This window comes from Lagopus muta, chromosome 4, assembly GCF_023343835.1.
Source record: "Lagopus muta isolate bLagMut1 chromosome 4, bLagMut1 primary, whole genome shotgun sequence".
NCBI lineage: Eukaryota > Metazoa > Chordata > Aves > Galliformes > Phasianidae > Lagopus > Lagopus muta.
In genome coordinates this window covers 47,486,746-47,498,810 of record NC_064436.1, presented here as the reverse complement: position 1 = coordinate 47,498,810, position 12,065 = coordinate 47,486,746, and the positions used below count along the sequence as shown (strand labels likewise).

At 39.3% G+C, this 12,065-nt stretch overlaps 1 protein-coding gene across 3 annotated transcripts in view; it reads right to left on the bottom strand.

The window, feature by feature from the left end:
• GABRG1 (gamma-aminobutyric acid type A receptor subunit gamma1) overlaps positions 1-9,878 on the bottom strand; it is a 55,274-nt gene extending 45,396 nt beyond the window's left edge. For all 3 annotated transcript variants that reach the window (XM_048942590.1, XM_048942592.1, XM_048942593.1), the window contains exon 1: positions 9,712-9,878. In XM_048942590.1, coding sequence (XP_048798547.1) covers positions 9,712-9,803 — 92 coding nt within the window. In that variant the 5' untranslated portion in view covers positions 9,804-9,878. The remainder of the gene's footprint in view (positions 1-9,711) is intronic.
• Positions 9,879-12,065: the final 2,187 nt, after the last annotated feature.

Below are 12,065 nucleotides of genomic sequence, written 5' to 3'. Positions count from 1 at the left end.
AAAAAAATTATAGGATTCCCAGCATAGAGAAAGAAACAAACCATTTTTAGGATAGATAATATCAAATAGGTAAAGTGTTGTTAAAAAAAAAAAATTAAAATCACAGTCCTAACATAATAAAAGATGGTATCTCATCCATTCATCCCCTGTAAGGAGAAATGTGACTCCCCAAATCTGAACATGAATACTATCAGACTTGTGCATCTTAATGAATATCATAAGTATCGGGTGATCGAGCTCTTCCAAGTCATTACAGCTTTGAATTACATCTCTGAAAGACATGAAACTTTTCTCCCACACTCAATAAGTTTAGTGCAATTAATTTTAGTCGTAGCAAGATCATAATTTAAAAGCATTATCAGATTTCTTATAAAATGAACTTCAGGTTATATGATCTTCTGTGATATTAATGCAAAAAAAAACAAGAACAATTCAACCAGACGTAATTATGACCACTTAATAAAGGCACAATCTGACCACAAATAATGTTTACAGAAATGTGAATTTTTGACATTCATAACAACAAGTATTATGAAAGATACTTTACAGAAAACCTTTTTTTCAAGACCAACACAAATTTCTGTCCTCCTTCCATTAAATGTCAACTTCCATTAAATGCTCTGTAATACTTGAAACGACACTTGTCAAATTTGTTCTTATTAGTTCAAATAGCCTCAAAAATCTCCCAGAAATTATCATCTGGAATTAAAGCATCACAGTGATTCTTTATCCACCAGTCCTCTCATACAATACTGAGTTAATTTTCACTTGAAAATTCATGCGAATATTGATGTGCTCAACCTGGTATAACTGGCACAACTATTCCTATCAGGTCACAGTCCAAGAACTAACTAAAAATTTTCTTTACATCTGCCTATCTGCAGAGCATAGTCCAGTTGGGTCTTTGAAAATTAGAGCAACAGAAATCCCACAGCCTCACTGGACAACTTGAACCACTGCTTAGCTATCCTCACAGTGATTATTTTTTCCTTTATACCTTACTGGGACTTCCCCTATTGCAATTCATCATCACTGCTCGTCATTCTCTTGCCACGCAGCACTGTGAAAAGATTATGTTTTCTCAGTTCCCTCTCAGTAAGTACTGGGGCTGCAGTTGGGTCCCCTCAAGGCTGTCTCCAGACTGAACAAGGTCCAGTCTCATAGCTCCTCCTCAAAAGTCAAGGGCCTGATCTTGGTGGCCTTCTGCTAAATCCTCCAATTAAGACTCAAAACTGAGTGCAGTATCTAAACATGGTTTAACAGGAGCTGAGCAGAGGGGACCAATCACTATCCTCAGCCTCCTGAGTGTGTACTTGTTCACAAAGCCCTGATCTGGTGGCAAAGCATCCTGCTGCCCAACACAGCCTCTATCTGACAGGGCATCACCCCATCCCTTCCAGCTGCGAGGAGTCTACCTGCACAACTTTACATTCAGACTTTATGAAATTCATAATGTTCCTCACAGCCTCTCCAGGTCTCTCTGAATGGCAGCCCCAGCATCAGATATATGAACTTGGTATACGCAGTCTCTCAATAGGTTAAACATTATAAATTATCTTCAGTAAAAACTATGCTAACAGTATTACTCCAGAGCAGTCCTTTTTCTGCCCTAGCTAAGTGAGGAAAAAAGAACACGCTTCTCACTTGTCCTTTTTCTTCACACCAATTACTCAATGCTCTGATTACAAACTTGCAGAATGTGTTTTGTTTTGGCTAACAAAGCTTAGTAACTTATTGATTGTAACACCCACAATCACAGTGAAAGTACTCCTTCTATTCTCAGAAAATCATTACTACAATATCCTAAGGCTGTTCTGTTTCTAAAGAAGTACTTGAAAGTGGCCATTATCTTCTGTAAGTTGGTACTTTTTTAGTACAAATATTTCTAATTCTAGCTGAAAAGTTAGCAGAACCTTTATGCTATCTCTACTTTAATCTTAGTGATCAAGATATTTTGCCTTTTAAAATTTTTAAAATTTTTAAAATTTTTATACGAATAAATATAGATTAATCTTCCTCTACAAGATGTTCTTCTAAAGAGAGCTTTCCCACCACAGTATATAGCAGAAAATAAAATATACCAGGAAGATAAAGTAGGTCTTAAGAAAATCTGTATATTCTTGGCTGAAACTGAAGAGTAAATGAACTGAAAGTCTTTGGGAGATTCTTTTCAGATGGATCTCAATGAAACCTCACAATGTAGACTTTATGAGAAGGTAAGTCATACCTTCTCAATTGGTCTTATCTTCTTTGTGAGTTTTAGCCAGACCATACAAACAAGTACTTAAAATGTAAACAGTGTAAGCAGCCATATTCCACTGCTCAGTCAGATCAAATATTGGGGAAGAAGTTTAGATTCAGAGAACAAAAGAAAAAAGGACAACCATAGCAAATTATAAAGCTTAAGTACATATAAATGAATAGAGAAAAATGGTATTCAATTACTAAATAAAGTACAAAACATGCCCAAACTACTAAGGAAGGACATGATGTTGAATAGGCATGCCTCTGAATAAATGAAAAAATTACTAAGCACAGCAGTAACAGATCTCCTAGGAGTGTCAGACTAGGATAATCACATTAACACGTGTAAATCCATGTGCTGCATATCACAACTCAGTTCAAGAGATGGCAGATTTTTATCTGCAGCTGACTGACAAAAGTTTAATCATCATCAAGCTCAAAATGAACTGATGTATTGTTGGCAGGTTAAGTGTTTTGATTCAAGAAACATTTTCAGGAATAGACCTAGCCTAAACCAAAACTAATATAAATGAACACTGAGAAATAGAACCTCAAAAAAAAAAAAAAAAGAAAAAAGAAAAATTACATCCTATGGCACTACAGAATTCTTCAAATCTCAGAGTCTACTTTGTTAGATTTTTAACTTTAAAATTTCACCTATTTCACATGAAATGGATAAAATAAGCTCTTTTGGGTATTTTCAATTATTTTAACTGCTGGTATTTCTACATACTCATGTGAACATTTTTTATAACAGAATTCACTGCATATTTCCCGAAAAATCTTCAGGTAACTGGGAATCTACTACAGAAATATCAAAACACAAATGAAACAAGCTTATTCAGAATGCTTCCAAGTTCTGGCACACACCTGAGCAGATACCAGACTAAGAAATATATATAGACTGAAGTAGTAATAGAGTCATGCATTGAACAGCATACCATAATTGCAATATATAGATGAAACTGACTTAATATAGAAAAACCAGACAAGTATAATAACCAGACAATTACAACGTATCTCTAAGAGAAATACAGTTAATAGGGTCTACTAACATTTTAGTGTAATTGCTGTTAGGCAATTGTGGACCAGTGTGAACATCAGTGGAATTAATGAATAATAACAAAAACATGTAAATATACTCAGTAAGGGCTAATGCAAGTTCCTAAACTATGCAATAAAAAGCTTGCTGCCACTCTGCAAGCAAAATTTTCTCCATTGTACTATAACGTGTATATATTTTACAAGAACAGAGTCCCACTTCTCGTCAGATGGTAAATGAAATGTATGGTTGTTGGAGTAGTTCTCTACAGGATCCATCTGCAGGCCATTGGATTTATGGTCTTCACTGAAAAAGCAAAATGCTAGGATCTACCTCCACAGCTCACCTGTAGCAGACATGACAAAATCTGTACATATCAAAAGGCTGTGAGCTAGTGAGGTCAAATACCTTTCTCCCTCAAGGAAAACTTTGAGGCTAGTTTATTCTTAAAAACATCTACATAATTTATTCTGGCATGTAAATGTGACATTGCACAATGATGATAAAAAATTATTAGTGACAGAGTTAGCAACGTAAATTAATACTTAATATACAACTTTTCGTAATATAAATTTCATCTAACTGAACTTTGTTCTGAAAGACAAATTAGACTATAATATTAAATTATTAATAATAAGACTTAATGCCTCGTGGTACACTGCCTTAAATAGGAAGAAAACCATATTAAATGGATTAACCATCAGCAACTCTATAAAACCTTGAATAATTTAATCCAGAGGGAATGTATCTCATGTTACCTCAGATCCTTTCTATCTGCAATTTCTGTCTATCTTCTTGAAAACAAGAAAAATGAGTACATGTAATTTGGGAACCCAGAAAGACATTCACACCCTACCATGAATGAGGAAAAGGATTTGAGGATCAAGGCAGAAAGTAAAAGGAACACAAGGTACACCAGGGCAGTACTGGAGCTAATCCCATATATTATCTCAGGAATATTAAGGAGTAGGGAAGTAATATTCTGCGTGTATATACCATCAGTGAGGCTAATATTTGTATAATCTGCTCATTTTTGAGGTCTGCTCTTCAAAGAAAAATTGCAAAGGGTTTATAAAATGGCTAAACTAATAATTCAATATTTGCTGCAGAATTTTAAGTAGCTCAGTTTACTTACCTGAGAGAAAAATGTAAGCTGCTGTCAAGTTGCCTCTTAAACTATATATGCCAAGGAAATACTTCCAACAGGAGACTGTAGCTTGGGTAAATCCAATTCAACGGAAAATTTTACTCTGCTCTGAATATCCCTGACTGCAACATATTTATATAAAACTTTTGTTTTGGACTAGATCATTTATTCCACAAGAACTGCAAGGCATGTAACTACACAGAAGTTTCTCACCTGGGAGGTGAGGAAATTTCTCCAAACAGGGAAGTAACCTGCAAGATGCCATGAAAAACCATGCTGAAAACAGAACATGGAATATTTTCTAACCCAAAAAGAGATTGCCTTAGAATTTTCAGGATGAATTAGAGGTTCTCTGATGGATCCCTTCAAGGCAAAATTTGACCAAGGCACATTGGTCAAGAATGAGGTTTTATAACTGCTTTTTTCTAGTGAAAAGCAGCTTGTGCAGACCACTCCCCCATTCTTAAATAGCAACTGCAGCCATAGATCTGCACTAATATTTTGCCATACAGAACCAGAGGTATGAACAGGGTCATAGAATTCATTAGAAATGGACCAAAACACATGGCATCCAGTGGTTGGGCCAATTGTAGCACATGGCACAGGGTAAAAAAAGACTAGAAAAATATCAGATTAGAAATGCTGTAAAATATTTTAGGCTTCTCATCAAATCCATATGCAGGGACATAGAACGATTATACTGAAGCAACAAAGTTGATGCAGAAGTCAGATGAAGATTTGCAGCTTAGTTTATTCTGATGTTGGACCAGATTATCACAGCAGATCCTGCAGGTATAAACATCCATTAGTGAAAGCGTATTATTTCAAGAAAGTATATCTTTTCATCTTTGCCATATCACTGAGATTCCCCTCTTCTTCAAAGTAAATTCCTTTCTGACCAATTCTTGATGACTGTTCTAGTCTACAGTCAGCTCTATTACAACATCTCCAGTGTCACTGCATGATTTAACATTTTAAGTTTAAATATGCAGAACTGGGCTTTTACATAGGCCAGTAAGCCACTGAACACATCACATTATTTCCAGCCTTCTTAAAGAAAGCCTTCACACAAGTAAAAATTGAAAAAATCAGGACTTCCATGTCACCTTCAGCTTAATTCAATTGCATCCGAGTTACTCCTCCTTACAAATTATTACTGTTAAGTTGTTAAGAAATAAAACAGTGTCACTGTCATCCACCACCGTTTGAAATGCTCCTGTCAGTGTGCTGCCATGTATAACTATAATTTATCTCCATCATTTTTTACTAAATGTGTTATGATATTATTATTTTATCCAAGTGCTTGCTCAATTTAGTATGCTGTGCAAGACAGGACTATGCAGGTAATTAAAAAAAAAACAAGGCAAAATTCTCTCATAAATATTACTATAAAAAATGGTTCTTTTCTTATTTTGGGAGATGTTCACCTTTTTTTCCCCATATTTTCAAAATACACAACCTCTTCAGTATATAAGACAGCACATACCAGAGCAACTCATTTCATAACAGGGTATATGCAAAGAAACTCAGTTATCTCCATTTAAGTAGTCCTGCATACTGGCCATACAATCTAGATGCTGAATTTCAACCGAGACCATTACAGTTCCTCTACAACTTCAAAGAAAAAACACAGATCCTTCTACCTCTTGTGATCAGACTCATGTATTTGTGAAAAAGCTGACCAAAGTCAATGTATGCCCACCTATAATATTTTCTACCCAACTTAGTAAGGCTTACCTTATAAGCAAGGATGTTCTTATTTAAAAAACACAATGTTTAACAAACAGGACAATAAAACCAATTCAAAATATTTTTTAATTTGAGAACTTTTTTTCTAATTGCCATGGCTCAAAGATTTTCTTTAAATCCATTACAAGAAAAGAGAACTATGCACAAAATTAGTAATTCTTGATATTTAATTATTTCTACTTTGGAAATGAATAAACTGTTAATAAATTGTATTTTAAACAACTGACTGTTCTAAGTAACAATTTCTTCATGAATGAAGAGTAACGAATAAATATCACATGTTCAAATGAAATACTACATTGCTATTATCAAGCATTAAGAAACCAATGTTGTTATGGTAGGTTTTACTTTGATCCAGAAATTTATCCAAGAAGAAAACATAAGCTGTATTATGCATAAGTCACTCTGAAAGTAATGCCTCCTATTTATTTCCATTGAAACTAGCACAGATTCAAAGAGTAAAATAACACTGTTTGTTATAGCAAACTTTTTAACAGTCACCACCATTACCTATACATTTTCACCAGCAAGGAACAAGAGCCTATATGCCACACTTGTAAATATCTGCATAGACATCCAGAACGTGGCTTGTCTTCCACATCACTGTTACCACTGCTGAAATGCAACCACTCACCACCTCGCTGTGCTCACCGTTTGGTTTCCATATGTGTTCAGCAAGTGTTGTTGAATGTCAGTGTGTTTCGTTTTCTCTGCATAGAAGAATTCAGTGACACAGTTTTGCTTCATATGCTTTTCCAAGTGAGATGCCATTTTGTCAGACTGCCCCTCTGCTGTCATTGTTGCACAGTAACAAAATGCAATGGAAATTGGCAGGAAGGTTCAACCTCTAACCACTGTAACACCAACATTTGCCTCTGGCATCTTGGGCCAGCATAATAAAATAAGAGTCATTAGTTTCAGAGCAACTCTCACGTAAGTATTTTCCTAACAGATACCAGGAAGTGGAAAAGAAAATGTTAGTTGGCATTTGCTCCTACTGCCAGTCAGATAGTGATGGAGCGTTTATAACTGTTTTTTAGAACATCCAGGTAAAAAAATCTAAAGTTCTCTTTAGATTTAGAAGATGTGGGAAAATGAAGTAAATCTGAAAATACACTCTTACAAAAGCTGACCAACACATATTATTTGAACAGTAAAGGCATTTGGAGGATACTCTCACTAATATGCTCTAACTTTCAGTTAGCCCTGAAGTGGCCAGGCAGCTGGATTTGATATTTAAAAGTCCCTTCCAACTAAGCTATTCCATTCTATTCTGTAAAAATTAAAAGAAATATTGCAGTGCATCTGTACCTGTATACTAAGACCTAAGCAATATTAATTATATTGTCAGCCCTCATGGTCTCCCTATGAATTATCCATTTATTTGAGTTCAGTAAGAATAATGGGTGTGCTGAATGTGTAAGACTGCAGTGGAAGGGGAAATACTCATTTCTAAAGTGTATCCACTGGAAAAGCTCACAGCCCTAATTATCCTACAAACGAGGTGTAGCTATTGAAAACATCCCTCTACAATGTACTGGCTCTTAAGTCCTGATCTGTTTGTACCATGTGTACAGAACCATGGGAAAACAACTGCTTTATGGAACAGAGTTCAACTGCTGCAAATTCCTTCAGCGAAGGAAGTTTGATCTAATGACACACTATGTTTTGGGGAGCAATACACTAAAAGGGATAAACTCTTGGTTGATGTCAACTTCTGATTTTTTCACTAAGGCTTTAGCTTCACATGTTATAACTAATTTCTACCCAGCCTCATCACAAAATATTTGGTATATCAGTGGAGTTTTGGAATCAGGTGGCCTTTAAGGTCCCTTCCAACCCAAACCATTCTATGATTCTGTGAAATGCACAGGAAAACTTCCACAATTTGCAACTTTTTAAAAGTATACCTTGAAAGATGAGCTAGCTCCCTCAGGATGGTTTTTGGAAAACCAACTAGAATTGGCACAGCCCAGCCTATTCTTGAGAGAGTTGCTTCTATATGTGTTTGCTTGAACTTGAAGTAAAAGCTCTAGCTGAAACTACAGAAAGGAATCCAAAGCAGAATGGTGTTTCCATCCTACTTTGTGCAGGCTGCTAAAGGGCATAGAAGCACCTGAGCTCTCTGCAAATGCCCAGAGTTGTAATGCAGCACACATCAGAGAACCAGGATCTGAAAAGCATGTCCATTTGCAGCCACTTAAAATAATAACAACAGAAATCTCTCAATAGTCACCATTTTCCTGTGTAGCCTCTGAAAGACAGGCAAGGCTGAAAAGTGTTCATTCAGATGCATGCATATTTATACTAAAGGTTACATTTTATTTGAGATGTTTGAAGCACAGAATAAAATAATGTGTACAAGTCACCTCTATTTCTCACTGACAACTTCTCATCAATTTCTTCATAACTGCTACTATTAATGAGATGCATACATAACAATCTACACTTAGTCCTGTAATCACAACTACCTTGACAAAAGAACAAGTAACTTTTTTTTCAACTAGCCCTCCTCCCTGTAGCCAAGACTTTGAACTGATCAATTAGCATGCAGATTCTTTTCTTTCAAACCGCTTGGTAATTATTTCATACCTGAGGTACAATATGTTCATTAAGAAGCATTCTGAAATGCACAGCTGCACTGGTATAATTTCCATCAATGCTTTTGAAAAATATTTCCATAATATGACAAGGTTTTAAAAGACAGAATAAGAAAAGTATAATAACTGGGATAACACAGCAGCCTTCTAAAGGTGCTCTGAGATCAACATACTTCACAGATATTGATACAAGATCAGTCAGTTTGAGAAAGGGATTTACATTCTAGTAGGCTTGTAGGGAAAAAATAAAATAAAATTGTTTATAATTTATTTTTTGCCACATCTGCTTTAGCCTCCTGGAATGATGATTTGATCTTCCTTCAAAAAGACTGAGCGACAGCCGTGGCAACACTGCCGCGTGATTGTTATAACCTGTGGAATGATGCACATTATCACTGAATTATTACTGAAGTTGAAAAATCAGATCTCTCTCGTGGATACTAATAACACATTTACACAACAGCACCCAACTGTTGTGCCTTCAGCACTTCAATTTAGCAACTTCTCCCCCCCCCCCCCCCCCGCCCCAAGAGATCGACGCCAACTCCACGGAGCCGGGCACGAATGGGCCCGATCCTTCTGCTGGGGCCGTGCATGACCGGGGCTGGCAGCCCCCGACCACGCGCTGCCCACTCTCTCGCCCGCAGCTGCCGCTCGCAGCCCCGCAGCGCCGAGCAAGAACCTCCGGGGAAACGCGGGGGCACGGCGGCGGGGGCAGCTTGTTGCACGGGGAGAACGGTGCGAAACTCTCCCCGCGAACAAGTGGGATGCGGCAGAAGTTTTACTTCGGCGGCTCCCTCATCTCCCGCAGCCTATCGGAGGACCTTTTTAATTATTATTCTTTCCATTATTTGGCTTCGTTTTTCACTTTCGCAGCACACCCTCTCCTCCTCCCTCAAGGCACCCCACACCCGGCACCCCTCACTCACCCGCTCCCCAGGCGCACGGTGAGCAGCAACAGCAGTAGCCGAGCCCCGCGGCAGCGACTCCAACGGGATGCGGGCACCCCCCAAGCGTCCATGGGCGTGCGGGCGCTCTCCCGTCCCCGACTTTGTTCCGGAGAGGCTGGGGAACAGCGACCCTGCCGATCCCAACCCCCCCCCCCCCCCTCCCTCCCCGAGCGGCACACAGTGGGGAAAGGGAGGAGGGGGAGGGGAATAAATAAATAAATAAAACACCCAAACAGGTAGGAACCCACTCTACAAGGACGGACCAACTCGCCCAATAGGCTCATCAGGTTGCTCCATAAATTATCCTAAAAACTGCCGGGCGAATCAATCCCTAGTAGAGGTGGAGCCTGCTTTACTAGAAGGGAAACACGCTTGGGGGGAAAGGGTGGCATTGATTTGCTATTTTCTCCAAAGAGGGAAATAAAACAGATCTTTAGTATATATAAATGCGGAATATATAAAATATTAAATGTGCATTTAAAGCCACATGCATATATTTAGCCTTTTTCTTCCGTATTCAGAGGACGGGAGCATTGCGAGAGGCACCCTCGGCCTCGCCGCAGGGAAGAGAACCCCGGGGGGGCGACGTGCTCAGAGCCCAGCGGGAACTGCGCGGCGCAGCAGATTTGGGGGCAGGGCGGCAGCAATTTCGGGGATGGAGGAGCCCCTACTCCCAGCTCGTCCCCAGGGGCCCTCCCCTCCGCTTCCCCTGCCGCCCCGCTGGATGCTGGCCACTCGCTCGGCGCGTAAGGGTGAGTGCGGAATCTGCGCGCAGCCGGGGAAGGAGAGCTGCGCAAGCTCGGAGGCTGCTGGTAGCTCTGCGCGGCCCCCGGGGGGGAAGCGGAGGATGCGCGGAAAACACAAAACGCCCCCTTTTTTTCCCTCCTCTTTTATTTTATTTTTTTTTTTCCCCTATTTTCCCCTTCTTTTATTTCTCTTTTCTTGTTTTTCTCCCTCTCCTTATGTCTTCCTTCTCCTCCCTCTTTTGGGAGACCTGAGGGGAAAAGTAGTCGAATAATAATTCTGAACCTTGCAAATCCGCACGATGGTGCAGTAGCAGAAACTCTGCGGCTGTTCCTCACCCGCAGAAGCCTCCAGCGGTGAAGAACGGGTGGTTACATCTCGGCGGGACCAGGGCATAGATAACGCGTATTTCTTTGCATGGCTTTTTTTTGGGGGGGGGGAGCGGCCCCTGCGACTCCTCCCCAAACTTCCCTGTACCCAGAGGAGTCCCAGCATTCAGCTCTCAATGGGGCACTCCGGGAGCAATTAGCTCTGTGGGCAGAACACCTGTTTTATTGTCATGGTCATCTTTCAAGTCAAAAACGCAGCTGTATCACATCCTAAATAATCCCCCATTCAGTGATTATTCTGATGGAGGGTAGTGTTTTGAGTTGGATTCTTCTCCTCGATGCACCATCATCCCTTTACTGTTTTAGGCATACAGTTTACAGCTGCTCTAATGGTTAATGAAATTAACCACACTTCAGAGAGCTGCAATACATTAAGTGAAAATTCAACGACTTGAAAATTAATAGTCAGTCCTGGGGGTGCTGGTAGAAGGTAAAAGCGCACATTTCTGCATGACCCGAGGTCTCTTTATTGGTGAATTAACACAGCATCCTGGCATGATAGCAGAGGCATGAGCTCAGAGGAGCATTTGTTGCAGCGAGCACAGAAGCAGCCCTGCTGCAGCTGGTGGTAGCGGCTCTGCTTTGTACTCATTGCTGGGGGAATCTCAGCCCCTGTCCTGGTCTTCCTCTTCCTGTGAAGTCCTTCCACCCTGTACAAAGCTATGGTCTTTAGGTTTGTTGTGGATTGATCCTTCAAATCAGCTATGCTTCACAAAACAACCACTGAACTAACACCTCTGCTTTCAATTCCAAAGTTTATGGAGCCATTTCAACTCTTACCACTCTCTAAAATTTAATCTCATCATTAAGATGTTGTATAATTAATGTGACTACTTGGAAAGTTAGACATGAAAGTTACTACTTATACTGCTAGTAGTCTGGAAGAAAACAAACAAACAAACAACTTCTTTCTACATGAGTGGTTTGGAACAAAGATTTAAAGATATTCCATTTCCCTCCTGCACAGGTCCAGTAGCCTCCTTGCACCAAAGGAATAGATAGGAGGATTAGAACTAAAATGGCATGTAGCTTGATAGTGCAAAAGAAGAAAAAAAATCATTAGATCTCCAGGATTAGAATGCTAACGGGAATAGAAAATAGTTTGAAATAAAATCAGCACCAATGAGGTTTCTCAAATGATGGAAAAACAATGATGTAGACATGACATAGAACATGCTGGTTTTGGATAGTCCCAAATCT